The sequence below is a fragment of the Babylonia areolata genome, chromosome 35 (genome assembly GCF_041734735.1).
Source record: "Babylonia areolata isolate BAREFJ2019XMU chromosome 35, ASM4173473v1, whole genome shotgun sequence".
Classification (NCBI taxonomy): domain Eukaryota; kingdom Metazoa; phylum Mollusca; class Gastropoda; order Neogastropoda; family Buccinidae; genus Babylonia; species Babylonia areolata.
This window is the reverse complement of record NC_134910.1, coordinates 23,739,223-23,761,267: the sequence shown is the minus strand read 5'-3', so window position 1 is coordinate 23,761,267 and position 22,045 is coordinate 23,739,223. Positions and strand designations below refer to the sequence as shown.

The window sequence follows — 22,045 nt, the reverse complement described above, 5'->3', positions numbered from 1 at the left end:
TTACGTGCGCTAAGTGCATGTTGCACACGGGACCTTGGTTTATGGTCTCATCCGAATTACTATCGTCCAGACCACCACTCAAGGTCTAGTGGAGGGGGAGAAAATATCGGCGGCTGAGCCGTGATTCGAACTAGCGCACTGAGATTATCTCACTTCCTAGGCGGACGCGTTACCTCTAGGCCATCACTCCACTATATATGACTGATGGTTAAGTTTCACTTGAAGTTTCAATGAGGCCTCAATTCGTTCGGACAGATCCGTAAAACATCATTTGCCAGGCAGATGCCTGACCAGCAGCATAACACCAACGTGCTTCGTCAGGCCTGGAGTACCTGCATAATTCTGTATTGATGTACGTATCAGAGTGCATTTCGTCAACAGAATTTTGCCCGAGGACAAACACTCGTCGCCATGGGTTCTTTTTCAGTGCGCAAAGTGCGTGCTGCACACGGGACCTCGGTTTATCATCTCATCCGAATAGCTAGACGCTCAGTTTGATTTTCCTGTGAAAGGTGGTAGAAAGGGCGAGAGCGGGATTCGAACCCTGACCCTCACGGAGGGATGAGCAGATGAGCACCTTAACCACTGTGCCACCCTCATCCACATCTCCAACACAACGTTGCCTGACTGACGCATGACCCCACCGCCCTGACCAGGTCTTGAAGCCAACCCACGGTTCGTGTGAATCATTAACATCAAAATATCATATGGCATCTATACAGATAAGCAATTAAGTAAAATGCATAAAACATGACTTAAAAAAAAATGAAATTCGGTTAGTAACACACTGCCGGGGGCCTGTGGTTTGAAAGTCCACTAGACACCATGGACCATTGACACGTTGTTATGGTTTGAAAGTCCTCTGAACACCTTGGACCATTGACACGTTGTTATGGTTTGAAAGTCCTCTGAACACCGTGGACCATTGACACGTTGTTATGGTTTGAAAGTCCTCTGAACACCTTGGACCATTGACACGTTGTTATGGTTTGAAAGTCCTCTGAACACCTTGGACCACTGACACGTTGTTATGGTTTGAAAGTCCTCTGAACACCTTGGACCATTGACACGTTGTTATGGTTTGAAAGTCCTCTGAACACCTTGGACCATTGACACGTTGTTATGGTTTGAAAGGCCTCTGAACACCATGGACCATTGACACGTTGTTGTGGTTTGAAAGTCCACTGAACACCTTGGACCATTGACACGTTGTTGTGGTTTGAAAGTCCTCTGACCATTGACACGTTGTTATAGTTTGAAAGTCCTCTGAACACCATGGACCATTGACACGTTGTTATGGTTTGAAAGTCCTCTGAACACCTTGGACCATTGACACGTTGTTGTGGTTTGAAAGTCCTCTGAACACCTTGGACCATTGACACGTTGTTGTGGTTTGAAAGTCCTCTGAACACCTTGGACCATTGACACGTTGTTGTGGTTTGAAAGTCCTCTGAACACCTTGGACTATTGACACGTTGTTGTGGTTTGAAAGTCCTCTGAACACCTTGGACCATTGACACGTTGTTATGGTTTGAAAGTCCTCTGAACACCTTGGACCACTGACACGTTGTTGTGGTTTGAAAGTCCTCTGAACACCTTGGACCATTGACACGTTGTTATGGTTTGAAAGGCCTCTGAACATCTTGGACCACACGTTGTTATGGTTTGAAAGTCCTCTGAACACCTTGGACCATTGACACGTTGTTGTGGTTTGAAAGTCCTCTGAACACCTTGGACCATTGACACGTTGTTGTGGTTTGAAAGTCCTCTGAACACCTTGGACTATTGACACGTTGTTGTGGTTTGAAAGTCCTCTGAACACCTTGGACCATTGACACGTTGTTATGGTTTGAAAGTCCTCTGAACACCTTGGACCACTGACACGTTGTTGTGGTTTGAAAGTCCTCTGAACACCTTGGACCATTGACACGTTGTTATGGTTTGAAAGGCCTCTGAACATCTTGGACCACACGTTGTTATGGTTTGAAAGTCCAGTGGACACCTTTGACCATTGACACGTTGTTATGGTTTGAAAGTCCTCTGAACACCTTGGACCATTGACACGTTGTTATGGTTTGAAAGTCCTCTGAACACCTTGCACCATTGACACGTTGTTATGGTTTGAAAGTCCTCTGAACACCTTGGACCACTGACACGTTGTTATGGTTTGAAAGTCCTCTGAACACCGTGGACCATTGACACGTTGTTATGGTTTGAAAGTCCTCTGAACACCTTGGACCATTGACACGTTGTTATGGTTTGAAAGTCCTCTGAACACCTTGGACCATTGACACGTTGTTATGGTTTGAAAGTCCTCTGAACACCTTGCACCACTGACACGTTGTTATGGTTTGAAAGTCCAGTGGACACCTTGGACCATTGACACGTTGTTATGGTTTGAAAGTCCTCTGAACACCTTGGACCATTGACACGTTGTTGTGGTTTGAAAGTCCTCTGAACACCATGGACCATTGACACGTTGTTATGGTTTGAAAGTCCCCCATCCACCCCTCCCTCCCCTCTTCCCCTGGCACGGCGTTTTTGACAAAATCATGGTCAGTTTGGCGATATCTGGGTCAGCTGAACTTTACCCACTCCCCCCTCCCCCCCCCCCAACTCTCCTCCTCCCCCTTCCACACCCCTCTTCCCTCCCCCACCCTCACTCTCCCCTCACACTGACGGTGTTGAGTAATCTGGGTCAGGTTGGCGATCCAGGTCAGCTGTACTTTACCCCCCCCCTCCCCCTTCCCCCTGCCCCCCCTTCTCGTCCTTCAGCTGACTGGTCACGGTGACGTCACGAGGGGTCAGGGAGTCAGTGACCGGTCCACGCACTGACAGGGTGCAGAGTTATTGTCAGCTGACAGACTGAACCACACACACACACACACACACACACACACACACACACACACTCACTATCTCTCACACACACACACACACACACACTCACTATCACACACACACACACTCACTATCACACACACACACACACACACACACACACACTCACTATCACACACACACACACTCACTATCACACACACACACACACACACACACTCACTATCACACACACACACACACTCACTATCACACACATACACACACACACACACACACACACACACACACACACAACCACACACAACCACCCCCTCATTTTTTTCCCCCCGTCTGATATCACTTCAAGTGGAAAGACGTTAAACTGGAGACAACACACACACACACACACACACACACACACACAGACGCTCACATACACTCTCTCTCTCTCCCCCTCCCACACACACAATATCCAATATGGACTCTACCAATATCCACAAATTGACGACAAACAGGAACAGGTGGGAACTCACTCCACAAAGTCAAACCCCTCAGGATGTTCTCTCATTCTCCCTTCCAGTCTTTCCACATAGCGAGCAGCCGCGGATTGGATCCGAGGCCACATCTAAAGACAGGAAAACATCCAAATAATTTACACCCTTTCCAGTTTCTCAAGGAGGAGCCGCTGCGTTCGGGTGAATCCATATACGCTGCACCAGGCTTACCAGCGTCACACACACACACACACACACATTATATATATATATATATATATATATATATTTGTATTTCTTTTTATCACAACAGATTTCTCTGTGAGAAATACGGGCTGCTCTCTCCAGGGAGAGCGCGTCGCTACACTATAGCGCCACCCATTTTTTTTGTATTTTTTCCTGAGTGCAGTTTTTTTTTTTAATTTGTTTTTCCTATCGAAGTGGATTTTTCTACAGAATTTTGCCAGGAACAACCCTTTTGTTGCCGTGGGTTCTTTTACATGCGCTAAGTGCATGCTGCACACGGGACCTCGGTTTATGGTCTCATCCGAATAACTAGCGTCCAGACCACCACTCAAGGTCTAGTGGAGGGGGAAAAAATATTGGCGGCTGAGCCGTGATTCGAATCAGCGCGCTCAGATTCTCTCGCTTCCTAGGCGGACGCGTTACCTCTAGGCTATCACTCCATATAGATATGTGTGTGTGTGTGTGTGTGTGTGTGTGTGTGTGTGTATGTGTGTGGTGGGGGGAGGGCGGAGGGGGGGGAGGAAGAGAGAGAGAGAGAGAGAGTGTGTGTGTGTGTGTGGAGAGAGAGAGAGAGAGAGAGAGAGAGAGAGAGTGTGTGTGCCATGGGTTCTTTTTCAGTGCGCCAAGTGCGTGCTGCACACGGGACCTTGGCTTACCCTCTCATCCCAATGACCAGACGCTCAGTTTGATTTCCAGTCCAACTTGGGAGAAAGGGGGAGAGAAGGATGGGAACCCACCCCGTCACGGACACTGTGTTGACAGTTCAGTGTCTCCATTCTGCCACCTTTCTCCATGTTTTGATTCTGGTTCAATGTGCATGGCCCATCAAAACAGAAAGTAGTGAGATGTCATCACCCTTTCCTCACATAGGCTTTCCTGTTCACACTGTCCTGTTCTCATCACTTGACAACGGGCCTATGGTCCGAAACGTCGTGTCAAAACAAAGAGGATTCAACTACCACCCAAAAGGTTTTTATAAACTTTAGTTTTTTTGTCTAAATCCTGTTTAAAAAAACAAACAAACAAACAACCCCCCCCCCCCCCAAAAAAAAAAAAACCCCAAAAAACACACACAAAAAAACACAGACAGAGCCAAGATCAATTTGGAAAAAAATTATCATGTCAATGGACTCCTACAGAAATTGGAGAACAATGATTTTGTTAATTTTCTTATCTCTCATGATTTTCTATGTCTCACTGAAACATTCATCGCATCACACTTTGAATCGTTGGTCTTAAAAGACTTCTTAATTTTCACGTCAAAAGCAGAAAATGTGTCCCATGAAGGGAGACGTTCTGGCGGGGTCATTGTGATGATCAGGAAATCATTTGCTGCTTTCGTTGAAAGAATTAAGACTGACACTGCTAACACTGTGGTGGTAAACATGCACAAAGAACCGCTTTCTACAAATAACGATATAATGTTGGTCTATTCTTATATTCCACCCAGTGATTCCCCATTTTGGAAATCTCAGGAGGGCGTTTTTGGCATGGAATTAATAGAACAATGTATTATAGACCTACACAAAACAATCCACTCCCCCGTCCCCCACCCCCACCCCTCCCAGCCCCCCATCACCCCCTCCCCCACCAGGCCCGAGGTGGTGGTGCCGACCTGTCTGATGTTGGAGGTCCTGAAGAAAGAGGCGATGACCTCCCGGTGTCTCTTCCACTGCCCTCCGTTCAGGTTCTGCAGGGCGCACTGCTCAGCTCCTTGCTGGAAGGGCCAGCAGTTCTGTGCACACCACCACACACCACTCTACAGCATCACACACCACTATACAGCATCACACACCACTATACAGCATCACACACCACCACACACCACTATACAGCATCACACACCACCACACACCACTATACAGCATCACACACCACCACACACCACTATACAGCATTCACACACCACCACACACCACTCTACAGCACCACACACCACTATACAGCATCACACACCACTATACAGCATCACACACCACTATACAGCATCACACACCACCACACACCACTCTACAGCATCACACACCACCACACACCACTCTACAGCATCACACACCACCACACACCACTCTACAGCATCACACACCACCACACACCACTCTACAGCATCACACACCACCACACACCACTCTACAGCATCACACACCACCACACACCACTCTACAGCATCACACACCACTATACAGCATCACACACCACCACACACCACTCTACAGCACCACACACCACTCTACAGCATCACACACCACTATACAGCATCACACACCACTATACAGCATCACACACCACCACACACCACTCTACAGCATCACACACCACTATACAGCATCACACACCACTATACAGCATCACACACCACCACACACCACTCTACAGCATCACACACCACTATACAGCATCACACACCACCACACACCACTCTACAGCATCACACACCACTATACAGCATCACACACCACTATACAGCATCACACACCACCACACACCACTATACACCACCACACACCACTCTACACCATCACACACCACTATACACCACCACACACCACTATACAGCACCACACACCACTCTACACCATCACACACCACTATACAGCATCACACACCACCACACACCACTATACAGCACCACACACCACTATACAGCATCACACACCACTATACAGCATCACACACCACCACACACCACTATACACCACCACACACCACTATACAGCATCACACACCACTATACACCACCACACACCACTATACAGCATCACACACCACCACACACCACTATACACCACCACACACCACTATACAGCATCACACACCACCACACACCACTCTACACCACCACACACCACTATACAGCATCACACACCACCACACACCACTCTACACCATCACACACCACTATACAGCATCACACACCACTATACAGCATCACACACCACCACACACCACTCTACACCACCACACACCACCACACACCACTATACAGCATCACACACCACCACACACCACTATACAGCATCACACACCACCACACACCACTCTACAGCATCACACACCACTCTACAGCACCACACACCACCACACACCACTATACACCACCACACACCACCACACACCACTATACAGCATCACACACCACCACACACCACTCTACAGCATCACACACCACTATACAGCATCACACACCACCACACACCACTATACACCATCACACACCACCACACACCACTATACAGCATCACACACCACCACACACCACTATACAGCATCACACACCACCACACACCACTATACAGCATCACACACCACTATACAGCACCACACACCACCACACACCACTATACACCACCACACACCACCACACACCACTGTACACCACCACACACCACTATACACCACCACACACCACTATACAGCATCACACACCACCACACACCACTCTACACCACCACACACCACTATACAGCATCACACACCACCACACACCACTCTACACCACCACACACCACTATACAGCATCACACACCACCACACACCACTATACAGCATCACACACCACCACACACCACTATACAGCATCACACACCACTATACAGCATCACACACCACTATACAGCATCACACACCACTATACAGCATCACACACCACCACACACCACTATACAGCATCACACACCACCACACACCACTATACAGCATCACACACCACTCTACACCACCACACACCACTATACAGCATCACACACCACTATACAGCATCACACACCACCACACACCACTATACAGCATCACACACCACCACACACCACTATACAGCATCACACACCACTATACAGCATCACACACCACCACACACCACTATACAGCATCACACACCACTCTACACCATCACACACCACTATACAGCATTACACACCACCACACACCACTATACAGCATCACACACCACTCTACACCACCACACACCACCACACACCACTCTACACCACCACACACCACTATACAGCATTACACACCACTACACACCACTCTACACCACCACACACCACTCTACACCACCACACACCACTATACAGCATTACACACCATCACACACCACTATACAGCATCACACACCACCACACACCACTATACACCACCACACACCCCTATACAGCATCACACACCACCACACACCACTCTACACCATCACACACCACTATACAGCATCACACCACTATACAGCATCACACACCACTCTACACCACCACAAACCACTATACACCACCACACACCCCTATACAGCATCACACACCACTGTACACCACCACAAACCACTATACACCACCACACACCCCTTTTCAGCATCACACACCACTGTACACCACCACAAACCACTATACACCACCACACACCCCTTTTCAGCATCACACACCACTGTACACCACCACAAACCACTATACACCACCACACACCCCTTTTCAGCATCACACACCACTGTACACCACCACAAACCACTATACACCACCACACACCCCTTTTCAGCATCACACACCACTGTACACCACCACAAACCACTATACACCACCACACACCCCTTTTCAGCATCACACACCACTGTACACCACCACAAACCACTATACACCACCACACACCCCTATACAGCATCACACACCACTGTACACCACCACAAACCACTATACACCACCACACACCCCTATACAGCATCACACACCACTATACAGCATCACACACCACTATACACCACCACACACCACTATACAGCATCACACACCACTATACACCACCACACACCACTATACAGCATCACACACCACTATACAGCATCACACACCACTATACAGCATCACACACCATCACACACCACCACACCATCACACACCAGCACACACTACTATACAGCATCACACACCACCATACACCATCACACACCACAACACACCACCGCACACCACACACAACATTTTTCCCCAAAAGATTTGGGACACACACACACACACACACACACACACACACACACAGGTAGGGAGGGAGAGAGAGAGAGAGAGAGAGAGAGAGAGAGAGAGAGAGAGAGAGAGAGAGAGAGAGAGAGAGCGAGAGAGAGAGAGAGAGAGAGGATATACTGACAGGTCTGCCGTCGAAGTAATGGAAATACTTGACAAGGATTTGTTCAATCATCACCGGGTCAGATACCACAATGGAGGGGCACCAGCCTTCATAGTACCTGAACATATTACGTCATAGTACCTGAACATATTACGTCATAGTACCTGAACATATTACGTCACAATACCTGAACATATTACGTCATAGTACCTGAACATATTACGTCATACTACATGTACACATGATGTCTTTCTTTACCACCTGTATAATCAACGTCCAAATCATCACCCTTTCTTTGACACCTGTATAATCAACGTCCAAATCATCACATTTCTCTAACAACTGTATAATCAACGTTCAATTCACCACCCTTTCTTTGACACCTGTATAATCAACGTTCAAATCATCACCTTTGTCTAACACCTGTATAATCAACGTTCAAATCATCACCTTTGTCTAACACCTGTATAATCAACGTTCAAATCATCACCCTTTCTTTGACACCTGTATAATCAACGTTCAAATCATCACCTTTGTCTAACACCTGTATAATCAACGTTCAAATCACCACCCTTTCTTTAACACCTGTACAGTCAACGTTCAAACCACCACCCTTTCTTTAACACCTGTATAATCAACGTTCAAATCATCACCCTTTCTTTGACACCTGTATAATCAACGTCCAAATCATCACCCTTTCTTTGACACCTGTATAATCAACGTCCAAATCATCACATTTCTCTAACAACTGTATGATCAACGTTCTAATCATCACCTTTCTCTAACACCTGTATAATCAACGTTCTAATCATCACCTTTCTCTAACACCTGTATAATCAACGTTCTAATCATCACCTTTCTCTAACACCTGTATAATCAACGTTCTAATCATCACCTTTCTCTAACACCTGTATAATCAATCTTCAAATCATCACCATTTCTCTAACACCAGTACAATCAACGTTCTAATCATCACCTTTCTCTAACACCAGTACAATCAACGTCCTAATCATCACCTTTCTCTAACACCAGTACAATCAACGTTCCAATCTGCATGGCAGCTCACCAAGCCATGCTGACAACAATTACGATCAAGAGTCACCTACCCAAACACCTTTCCATATTTCCGCGACAGACGAACAAACGTGTCCAACGGAGTCTGAAAGAAAACAGAGGGAGGAAAATTAGTTTCTGGAAATAACTTTGGAAGAATTCCACAACTTTACTGATAATACCACAACTTTACTGATAATTCCACAACTTTACTCAATTAGTTTCTGGAAATAACTTTACTGACAATACCACAATTTTACTGACAATACCAGGGCCTGTAAGAAACAGAGATCACGTCGATGAATAAAGAAAACTGTAAAACACTTTGAACGAAGAACAGTTGTGATACTTGTGACCATGTCAAATGAACGAACATGTTCCCAAGAGAAGTCAGTGCTGTAACCTGTACAAGGGTGAATTTTCAAACACTTTCATTGCGCTGACATCCTGCGATAACCACCGTGGAATCTCTCTCCTCTGCATCGGCGGCAAGATCTTCGCCCGCATCATACTGAACAGACTGGTTGACCATGTCTCCAACACAGCCATCCCTGAAGCACAGTGCGGCTTCCACTCAGGCAGGGGAACATGTGACATGGTGTTTGCCGTACGCCAGATGCAAGAGAAGTGCCATGAGCAGAACAAGGAGCTCCACATGGTCTTTGTGGACCTGACTAAAGCCTTTGACTCGGTGAACCGCCATGGTCTGTGGAAGATCCTCCTAAAGTTCGGCTGCCCAGAGAGCTTAATCCAGCTGATTGCGTCTTTCCACGATGGCATGCAGGCGAGAGTACATGAAAATACTGACATGTCGGATCCGTTCCCTGTGGTAAATGGAGTGAAGCAGGGCTGCGTCTTGGCACCCACACTATTCTCCATTCTCTTCTCTGCCATGCTGATTGACGCCTTCCAAGACTGTGAACGGGGCATCTACATTCAGTTTCGCACAGATGGCAAACTTTTCAACTTGCGGCGACTCCATGCCAGGTCCATGTTGTTTGAGGCACTGATGAGAGAGTTCCTCTTCGCTGATGACTGCACGCTTGCTGCACACACCCATGAGGACATACAGTTCCCTATGGACAGGTTCTCAACCTCCTGCAGGTGCTTTGGACTCACCATCACCCTCAGCAAGACCGAGTCTATGTACCAACCAGCTAGCTCACAGAACGCCAGTGCCTCCCCCCACCTGCAATCAAGATCAATGACACAGAGATCAAGTCAGTCGACAAGTTTTGCTACCTGGGCTGCACCCTATGCAGCAACGGAGCCCTTGATGCAGAAGTGACGCTGCGCATCGCCAAGGCCAGCTCCGCCTTTGGCAGACTCAACAACAGGCTGTGGAACAACAAAGGCATCAGGCTCAGCACCAAAATCAAAGCCTACAGAGCTGTTGTGCTGACCATCTTGTTGCACTGCTGTGAAACATGGACGACGTATCGCCGTCACATTCAACAACTTCAGCAGTTTCACCAGAGATGCCTACGAAAGATCCTCGGCATAAAGTGGCAAGACAGGGTCTCCAACCTCCAGGTCCTAGAGAGGAGCGGCCTGCCCAGCATCGAAAGCCTGCTGATCCAGTGCCAGCTACGCTGGACAGGACATGTTGTCCGCATGGCAGACAGCAGGATCCCGAAGATGCTTTTGTATGGCCAGCTGAAGGAAGGCCACCGTGAACTTGGAAGATCCTGCAAGCGCTTCAAGGACACCTTGAAGACAAACCTCAAAGCCTGTGACATAGACATCGCTTCCTGGGAACTTGACCGTTCTCGCTGGAGGATGCTGTGCTCTTGTGGCGTTTGAAAACAAGAGAACGATGGCCATTAAGGAGAAGTGTGAGAGAAGGAAGCAGGGTTCAACTTCTGAAGACGTTTTCCCTTGCAACACCTGTGGGAAGTGCTGCGCATCCATATTCCGCCTCTTCTCCCATATGAGGACACACACCGACAGATAATCCTGCCTGCCTACTCATCCGTCGGTCCGGCGGGAGACTCCATGGAATTAACACTAATAATAATAATAATAATAATAATAATAATGGTATTTATATAGCGCTGGATCTTGTGCAGAGACAAATCAAAGCGCTTTCGCACCAGTCATTCACACGCATGCATAACTCTAATACTGTAGAAACTAAAGACAAGGAAGGGCAGGCAAGGGAGGCTATTTTGGGAAGAGGTGGGTTTAAGGCCAGACTTGAAAGAGCTGAGTGTGGAGACTTGACAAAGCGAAAAAGGAAGTTCATTCCAATCGCAAGGTCCAGAAACAGAGAAAGAACGGCGGCCAACAGTCGAGTGTTTGAATCTGGGTATGCGTAAACAGAGTGGATCCGAGGCCGATCGTAGTGAGCGAGATGGAGTGTAGAGATGAAGGCAGCTGCAGAGATAGGAAGGGGCAGTTTTGTGAATGCATCTATAACATAGAGTGCTGATCTTGTACTTTATTCGGTGTGAGACAGGGAGCCAGTGGAGATGTTGCAAAAGAGGAGTGATGTGCTCAGATCAACACTATATCATGACCAATATTGATTCAGTAATCAACACTGAACTATGATCATTATTGATTCAGTAATCAACACTATATTATGATCAATATTGATTAAGTAATCAACACTGAACTATGATCACCCATAACTCAGCAATCAACACTGAACTGTCATCAATCCTTGATTCAGTAATGAAGGCTAAACTATGATCCATTCGTGACTCAATAATCAACACTGAAATATGATCATTACTGATTCAATAATCAACACTGAACTATGATCATTACTGATTCAATAATTAACACTATATCATGATTAATATTGATTAAGTAATCAACACTGAAATATGATCATTACTGATTCAGTAATCAACACTGAAATATGATCATTACTGATTCAGTAATCAACACTGAAATATGATCATTACTGATTCAGTAATCAACAGCAAAGCATAGCGTTACATGATTTTTTTCTACAGAATTTAGCCAGAAGACAGCACTCTCGTTGCCATGGGTTCTTTTTCAGTGCGCCAGTGCGTGCTACACACGGGACCTCGGTTCATCGTCTCATCCGAAAGACTGGACGCTCAGTTTGATTTTGCAGTCACACTTGGGAGAAAGGGAGAGGGCGGGATTGGAACCCACACCCTCACGGACTGTGTAAACTGGCAGCTGAGCGTGTTGACCACTGCGCCACGTTGCCCAGTGGACAGCCGTGAGAGCAGAGAATGAAGCGTCCACCTGCGAGGTGTCAGCGAACTCAGCCAGGTTGCCGATGAAGGGGGTGGGGGTGGGTCCGGGCAGTCCGTCCAGTGACAGCTGCTGGTAGTGACGCCTCACGTACCTGGACAAGCCATACAGCATCTCCTTAGTGTTCTTTCTTTCTCTCGTGGTTGGCGTTTGCTTCTTTGTTCAAGGTGGTTGTTTGTGAGTGTTGTTGTTGTTGTTGTTGTTGTTGTTTGTGAGTGTTGTTGTTGTTGTTGTTGTTGTTTGTGAGTGTTGTTGTTGTTGTTGTTGTTGTTGTTTGTGAGTGTTGTTGTTGTTGTTGTTGTTTGTGAGTGTTGTTGTTGTTGTTGTTTGTGAGTGTTGTTGTTGTTGTTGTTGTTGTTTGTGAGTGTTGTTGTTGTTGTTGTTGTTTGTGAGTGTTGTTGTTGTTGTTTGTGAGTGTTGTTGTTGTTGTTTTTGTTTGTGAGTGTTGTTGTTGTTGTTGTTGTTTGTGAGGTTGTTGTTTGTTCCTTTGTTAGTCTGTTGTTGTTGTTGTTGTTGTTTGTGAGTGTTGTTGTTTGTTCCTTTGTTAGTCTGTTGTTGTTGTTGTTGTTGCTTGTTTCTTTGTGAGTCTGTTGTTGTTGTTGTTGTTTGTGAGTGTTGTTGTTGTTGTTGTTTGTGAGTGTTGTTGTTGTTGTTTGTGAGTGTTGTTGTTGTTGTTTTTGTTTGTGAGTGTTGTTGTTGTTGTTGTTGTTTGTGAGTGTTGTTGTTGTTGTTTTTGTTGTTGTTGTTTGTGAGTGTTGTTGTTTGTTCCTTTGTTAGTCTGTTGTTGTTGTTGCTTGTTTCTTTGTGAGTCTGTTGTTGTTGTTGTTTTTGGTTGTGAGTCTGTTGTTGTTGTTGTTGTTCTTTGTGAGTCTGTTGTTGTTGCTTGTTTCTTTGTGAGTCTGTTGTTGTTGTTGTTTTTGGTTGTGAGTCTGTTGTTGTTGTTGTTTTTCTTTGTGAGTCTGTTGTTGTTTGTTCCTTTGTTAGTCTGTTGTTGTTGTTGTTGCTTGTTTCTTTGTGAGGTCTGTTGTTGTTGTTTTTGGTTGTGAGTTGGTGTTGTTGTTGTTGTTCTTTTGTGAGTCTGTTGTTGTTGCTTGTTTCTTTGTGAGTCTGCTGTTATTGTTGTTGTTGTTTGTGAGTCTGCTGTTATTGTTGTTGTTGTTTGTGAGTCTGCTGTTATTGTTGTTGTTGTTTGTGAGTCTGTTGTTGTTGTTGTTGTTGCTTGTTTCTTTGTGAGTCTGTTGTTGTTTGTTTCTTTGTGAGTCTGCTGTTATTGTTGTTGTTGTTTGTGAGTCTGTTGTTGTTGTTGTTGTTGTTCTTTGTGAGTCTGTTGTTGTTGTTGTTGTTGTTCTGTGGTCTGTTGTTGTTGTTGTTTGTTTGTGAGTCTGTTGTTGTTGCTTCCTTTGTGTAGTCTGGTTGTTGTTGTTCTTTGTGAGTCTGTTGTTGTTTGTTTCTTTGTGAGTCTGTTGTTGTTGTTGTTGTTTGTTTGTGAGTGTGTTGTTGTTGTTGTTGTTGTTGTTGTTGTTGTTGTTGTTTGTGATGTTGTTTGTTTGTTCTTTGTTAGTCTGTTGTTTGTTGTTGTTGCTTGTTTCTTTGTGAGTCTGTGTTGTTGTTGTTGTTTGTGAGTCTGTTGTTTGTTGTAGTCTGTTGTTGTTTGTTGTTTGTTTGTGAGTGTTGTTGTGTTGTTTGTTTCCTTTGTTAGTCTGTGTTGTTGTTGTTGTTGTTGTTTCTTGTGAGTCTGTTTGTTGTTTTGTTGTTGTGAGTCTGTTGTTGTTTGTTGTTGTTTTGTGAGTCTGTTGTTGTTGTTGTTGTTTGTGTTTGTGTATGTTGTTGTTGTTGTGTTTTTGTTTGTGAGTTGTTGTTGTTTGTTGTTTTGTTGTTGTTGTTGTTGTTTTGTTGTGAGTTTGTGTTTGTTCCTTTGTTAGTTGTGTTGTTGTTGTTGCTTGTTTTTTGTGAGTGTGTTGTTGTTGTTTTTGTATGTTGTTGTTGTTGTTTTTGTTGTGTTTTGTTGTTGTTGTTGTTGTTGTTTTGTTGTTTGTTGTCTGTTGTTGTTTTTGTTTGTGAGTTGTTGTTGTTGTATGTTGTTTGTTGATGTTGTTTTTCTGTTGTTAGTCTGTTGTTGTTGTTCTTGTGATCGTTGTTGTTGTTGTTTTGTGAGTCTGTGTTTTTGTTGTTTTGTGTAGTTGTTGTTTTGTTTGTTGTTGCTTGTTTCTTTGTAGTTGTTGTTGTTGTTGTTGTTTGTGAGTCGTGTTTTTGTTCTTGTTGTTGTGTTGTTGTTGTTTGTTGTGTTTTTCTTGTGATCTGTTGTTGTTGTTGTTGTTTTTGTGAGTTGTGTTGTTGTCTGTTTAGTATGTTGATTTGTTGTTGTTGTTGTTGTTGTCTTGTTTCTTGTATCTGTTTTGTTGTTTATTGTATGATGTTGTATGTTTTGTTGTTGTTGCTGCTGCTGTTTAATGTATGATTGATGTTGTTGTTGTTGTTGCTGCTGTTTAACGTATGATGACTGTTGTTGCTGCTGTTTAATGTATGATTGATGTTGTTGTTGTTGTTGCTGCTGCTGTTTAATGTATGATTGATGTTGTTGTTGTTGTTGCTGCTGCTGTTTAAGGTATGATTGAAGTTTGTTGTTGTTGTTGCTGCTGTTTAACGTATGATGAATGTTGTTGTTGCTGCTGTTTAATGTATGATTGATGTTGTTGTTGTTGTTGCTGCTGCTGTTTAAGGTATGATTGAAGTTTGTTGTTGTTGTTGCTGCTGTTTAACGTATGATGAATGTTGTTGTTGCTGCTGTTTAATGTATGATTGATGTTGTTGTTGTTGTTGTTGCTGCTGTTTAACGTATGATGAATGTTGATGTTGTTGTTGCTGCTGTTTAACGTATGATGAATGTTGTTGTTGTTGTTGCTGCTGTTTAACGTATGATGAATGTTGTTGTTGTTGTTGCTGCTGTTTAATGTATGATTGATGTTGTTGTTGTTGTTGATGTTGATGGTGGTTTTCTTGTCAGTGCTGTTTAACGACCGATGTATATTTTTGTTGTTTAACGAATGAAAACGACGACAATGATGGTGATGACGATAAGAATGACAATGACGACAATGATGGTGATGACGATAAGAATGACAATGACGACAATGATGGTGATGACGATAAGAATGACAATGACGACAATGATGGTGATGACGATAAGAATGACAATGACGACCACTTGGCAATGATGCGTTTGTTCAACTTTCCAACTTCGATATTTCTTTTTGCTTTTTTTTTGTTTCGGGGGTGTTGGGGGTGTTGTGTGTTTTGTCTTTTGTTTGACGTATGGTAATAGCGATGATGATGCTGATCACAACGACAATGATAAGAATAACAGGAACGATGACGACTATGATGACATAAGAAGCTTGACTGATGATCATGTCGATGACTGTGACGTGAGCAATAACACAATGACGGGTTTTACAGCGGACAGCGACAATAACAAAGACAACGATGATGATGATGATGATGACGATGATGACAAACCTGTAGATAAGGAGAACGGCCACGATGAGTAACACTCCCAGCAACATCATGACGTCACCACAGCTGATGCCGTCAACAGCACGTGTCTTCTGACAGCCGTTGCCTTGCTGAGGACTGTTAGGAGTTGGCTGGGGACTGGTCAGAAACACAGACAGTGGCTGCCGTGAGGTTGTTGCTGAGAACACTGTCACTCACAACACACCACACACGTCACCTGTTGCCCTTCCGTGTTGTCCTCACCCACCAGACTGGACAACCTTGTTGACAAACTGCACCAACCAGACCGGACAACCTTGTTGACAACCTTGTTGACAAACTGCACCAACCAGACTGGACAACCTTGTTGACAAACTGCACCCACCAGACTGGACAACCTTGTTGACAACCTTGTTGACAAACTGCACCAACCAGACTGGACAACCTTGTTGACAACCTTGTTGACAAACTGCACCAACCAGACCGGACAACCTTGTTGACAACCTGCACCAACCAGACCTGGGAACCTTGTTGACAAACTGCACCCACCAGACTGGACAACCTTGTTGACAAACTGCACCCACCAGACTGGACAACCTTGTTGACAAACTGCACCCACCAGACTGGACAACCTTGTTGACAAACTGCACCAACCAGACTGGACAACCTTGTTGACAAACTGCACCCACCAGACTGGACAACCTTGTTGACAAACTGCACCAACCAGACTGGACAACCCTGTTGACGAACTGCACCAGCTGTGTAGGATTCTCCTCTCAATCCCAGCACGGTGTTTTTCCACACCAACACGGACCACAGTTTTCACAACAAATGTACCACTGTGGTCCCCAGCACTTTCCTCAGTCACTGAACTGCTTTGGGTTCCTTTCCCCTTTTAAGACTATGGTCGTGTGCGTGTTGACGTCAGCTGCCGCGTACAGTCTTTACACCCCACTCGGTCCAAAAGCTGACTCCTGTTCGGTCACCAAAAAGCCGTGAAGGCCGGGAGAGATACGTTGTGTGTGAAGCAGTGGTTTGGGGGGAGAGGTGGGGGAGGGGGCAGTTGACAGGACGGCCAGGCCCACAGGTAGTCCTTTCTTTATCTGCAGGACTGTCCTGGAAATCTGACACGGTCATTCATCTAGGTCACACACCGCTAAAGTACAGGTCAGGGATGGTCACACAGCCCTAAAAGTACAGGTCAGGATGGTCACACAGCCCTAAAAGTACAGGTCAGGGATGGTCACACAGCCCTAAAAGTACAGGTCAGGATGGTCACACAGCCCTAAAAGTACAGGTCAGGATGGTCACACAGCCCTAAAAGTACAGGTCAGGATGGTCACACAGCCCTAAAAGTACAGGTCAGGATGGTCACACAGCCCTAAAAGTACAGGTCAGGATGGTCACACAGCCCTAAAAGTACAGGTCAGGATGGTCACACAGCCCTAAAAGTACAGGTCAGGATGATCACACAGCCCTAAAAGTACAGGTCAGGATGATCACACAGCCCTAAAAGTACAGGTCAGTCACACAGCCCTAAAAGTACAGGTCAGGATGGTCACACAGCCCTAAAAGTACAGGTCAGGGATGGTCACACAGCCCTAAAAGTACAGGTCAGGATGATCACACAGCCCTAAAAGTACAGGTCAGGATGATCACACAGCACTAAAAGTACAGGTCAGGATGGTCACACAGCCCTAAAAGTACAGGTCAGGATGATCACACAGCACTAAAAGTACAGGTCAGGATGATCACACAGCACTAAAAGTACAGGTCAGGATGATCACACAGCCCTAAAAGTACAGGTCAGGGATGGTCACACAGCCCTAAAAGTACAGGTCAGTCACACAGCCCTAAAAGTACAGGTCAGGATGGTCACACAGCCCTAAAAGTACAGGTCAGGATGGTCACACAGCACTAAAAGTACAGGTCAGAGATGGTCACACAGCACTAAAAGTACAGGTCAGGATGGTCACACAGCCCTAAAAGTACAGGTCAGGATGATCACACAGCCCTAAAAGTACAGGTCAGGATGGTCACACAGCACTAAAAGTACAGGTCAGGATGGTCACACAGCCCTAAAAGTACAGGTCAGGATGGTCACACAGCCCTAAAAGTACAGGTCAGAGATGGTCACTCAGTACAGGTCAGGGATAGTCACTCAGTACAGGTCAGAGATGGTCACTCAGTACAGGTCAGGGATAGTCACTCAGTGCAGGTTTCCTCCGCCTTCTCTCCCCTTCATCTCACGCTGCCTCTGTGACTGAGAGTTGAGGGGTGGTGGTGGGGGAGGGGGGTGGGGTGGAGGGGGAACAGGGTTGGGCGGATTGGTGTGGTGGTGGGTGGAGGTGGAGGTTCAGCCAGAGGACGTAAGTAATCTCCCCTGACCAGCCCGTCTTTGTTCCTGTCATTTTTCTTTGTCTGTGTGTCTTTCTGTGTATCCCTCCCCCCCTCCCCCCTCCTTCCCCCTCACCGCGCGGTGACAGACATCCGGGCTTTGCTGATGTCACTTCTTGTTGTGCTGTCACGTCACGTAAAGGCCGACAACTGGTTAAAAAAAAATTTTTTTTAATAAAAAAAAGAGGGAAAACTCTAGTCGTTCGTCATTCGGTTTACAATTTACTGCGCGACCAGTGGAATAAAAACAACAACAACAACAAAAAAACAAACAATCTGAAGGTGTTGATATTCTTTATTTCTGTTTTGTACTGGATCGTCTACATTAATTTTTTTTGTTTTTTGTTTTTAGCTTTTGGCAGAATAAGTTACAACTGCCTCATCTGTTTCCAAAGAGTTAAAGGACAATGTTTGGACTGATTTTTAGCAATATAATGATGATGATTATTGATTTTTAGCAACATGATGATGATGATTATTGTTATGATTAATACTAGCATTATTATTACTGTTGTCATATCATTATTATTAGTAGTAGCAGTATTAGTATCAGCATTAGTATTAGTATTATCATTATCATCATCATTGTTATTATCAGTATTGTTATCATAATTATCATTTTATTTAACTTATATGTGTATAATCATCATCATTATCATCATCATCATTATTATCATCAAATTTGATATTTATACAATCAGCAGCAACGCGGGGGGAGAAATTCAGAGCACTCTCTGTCAGCCTTGGAATTTTTCTTTGACTCAGTCGCATTATCAGTTCTTCGAAAATCAAAGAATTAAGTACTACATTTCCCAGCCATATTTTGTTTCCTTTTTTAAAAACTGGGAAAAAAAAGTTTCCTTTTATATAAACTCTCAAGGCCTGACTAAGTGCGTTGGGTTACGCTGCTGGTCAGGCATCTGCTTGGCAGATGTGGTGTAGCGTATATGGATTTGTCCGAACGCAATGACGCCTCCTTGAGCTACTGAAACTGAAACTTTTAAAAACTTATTTTATCATTATCATTTTCTGAATTAAATTCAATCACATATTTTAGTCTTTATCAATCGCGCACAAAATCGTTGAAACTCAGATGGACGAATTCGATACTGCGTTTTCTGTGCAAACTGTTTATTTATTTCTTCCGTTTTTGTTTTTTTTAAACACTCGTGTAATTTTTTTTATATCACTCGAAAACTAAATAATTCACAACTGGACGTTCAGCACCAGAGAGTTCTTGATGTCACTGGCACTGCAAAGCGTTCTCAAGCGAGCTAATTCAAGGCAGATATTTCTTGGCAAATCGTTCTCCCTTTTTAACCAAACGTCGAATTTCTTTCCATCAATGACGCTTTGAAAATTTTCGATTTCTCCTTGTAATCAAGGATAGAATTTTCTTTTTTCATTGACCATGACCGGTTTTCTCATTTTCATGGAGTGCACATTTTCCTTTTAACGAATGGCACATTGATATCTTCGAAAATCAGGACGATGTTTTGTGGTCGGACTGAAAAAAAGAACGATTTTTTTTCAAAAATGGAACACAGACCCCCCAAAACTCCAATGTCAGGTCACAAGACAAAAGGTCACAAGACAAAATGGCTGACCTCAATCTGACTTCCTTAGAAACACTCCTTGAATGACAACTCTTGTTTGCTTTTCAAACGTTTGCATTTCCTTTCCATGTTCCATGCACATTTATAGCACACACACAGACACACACACACACAGACACAGACACACACACACACAGATGACAGTGGATTCACACGTGTCACGTGATGCCATGTCAGGGTCCTGTCCATTGCAGCAAGAGGCTGATTGATTGACAAGTGACACAGGAGTCACGTGGCTGATTGATTGACAGGTGACACAGGAGTCACGTGCCGTGTGGGCGGGGCCTGTGGGTGACAGACAGCTGATCAGTGTCATGGGGTCACTCCGTGCAGCGTGGATTGGGCCTCGTCTGCTTCCTGGGTACTGGTCCGTCACACAGGCACACAGACACACAGCATACACACACACACATTCAAACACAGAACACACACACACACACACACACACACACACACACACACACACACACACACCATCACTGACACACACACATGACATGATATGATATGGATACTTATATAGCTCCTATCCTCGGTCGGAGACCAAGGTCTAAGCGCTTTACAAACACGGGGTCATTTGCACAACAGGCTGCCTGCATGGGTAGAGCCGACTGACGGCTGCCATTGAGCGCTCATCATTCGTTTCCTGTATATTACTGTTTATTTACCCCGCCACGTAGGCAGCCATACTCCGTTTTCGGGGATGTGCATGCTGGGAATGGTCTTGTTTCCATATCCCGCCGAACGTCCACATGGATTACAGGATCTTTAACGTGTGTATTTGATCTTCTGAGTGCATATACACAGGAAGGGGTTTGAGGCACTAACTGGTATGCACATACGAGTATGTTGACCTGGGCGATCGGAAAAATCTCCACCCTTTGCCCACCAGGCGCCGTTACCGAGATTCGAACCTAGAACCCTCAGATTGAAAGCCCAACGCATTAACCACTCGGCTATTGAACCCGTCATATCTCTCTCTCTCTCTCTCTCTCACACACACACACAGAAAAAAAAGAGAGAGGGTGCATGTGCACTCGTGTGCGTTGGAATGGCAGGGAACTGGCCTGTGCTGGTGTTGTTTTGACCCATGAGCTGAGCGCCACCCCGGGTGAAACACGTCCACAGATAAAACACGCTGTGCCCACCCCCTGGTGTCCCGGATGAAAGTAGTCCTATCAAACCCTCACACACACTCCAGATAATGCACGCTCTGTTCGGCGCGAGGAAGCTATTTATAGCCACACTGCACTATAAATAGACGACTGGAGGAGGACAGTAGACCATGAGTGGACTTATCGGGAGATAAAGGAAGCCGTTGGAGTCAGAGTTGAGGGGGTGACTGCTGTAGATAATCGACATTCATGGCTGTGCTGCATGCAGAGACACGTGGCGGCGCGCTGTGTTGTCTCCAAAGAACGACAACCTGACAGGCACACACCTGGTACACAGCAGCGCCCCCTACATGTCTACATGTCTGTACACGTTGGACGGGAATGAGAGAGGGGAGGGAAGGGGGGGGGGGGGGTTGCTGGGGAAGGGGGGGGGATGATTCATTGCACACTCCGGAATTGTTACACCTTT

The 22,045-nt window shown here is 45.2% G+C and overlaps 1 protein-coding gene across 1 annotated transcript in view; it reads right to left on the bottom strand.

Moving 5' to 3' along the window:
• LOC143278075 (thromboxane-A synthase-like) overlaps positions 1 to 20,505 on the bottom strand; it is a 28,552-nt gene extending 8,047 nt beyond the window's left edge. The window contains exons 1-7 of the mRNA XM_076583108.1: positions 20,453 to 20,505; positions 16,473 to 16,607; positions 12,948 to 13,050; positions 9,776 to 9,828; positions 8,691 to 8,787; positions 5,179 to 5,298; positions 3,357 to 3,448 (exon numbers count right to left, since the gene is read on the bottom strand). Coding sequence (XP_076439223.1) covers positions 3,357 to 3,448; positions 5,179 to 5,298; positions 8,691 to 8,787; positions 9,776 to 9,828; positions 12,948 to 13,050; positions 16,473 to 16,522 — 515 coding nt within the window. The 5' untranslated portion in view covers positions 16,523 to 16,607; positions 20,453 to 20,505. The remainder of the gene's footprint in view (positions 1 to 3,356; positions 3,449 to 5,178; positions 5,299 to 8,690; positions 8,788 to 9,775; positions 9,829 to 12,947; positions 13,051 to 16,472; positions 16,608 to 20,452) is intronic.
• Positions 20,506 to 22,045: the final 1,540 nt, after the last annotated feature.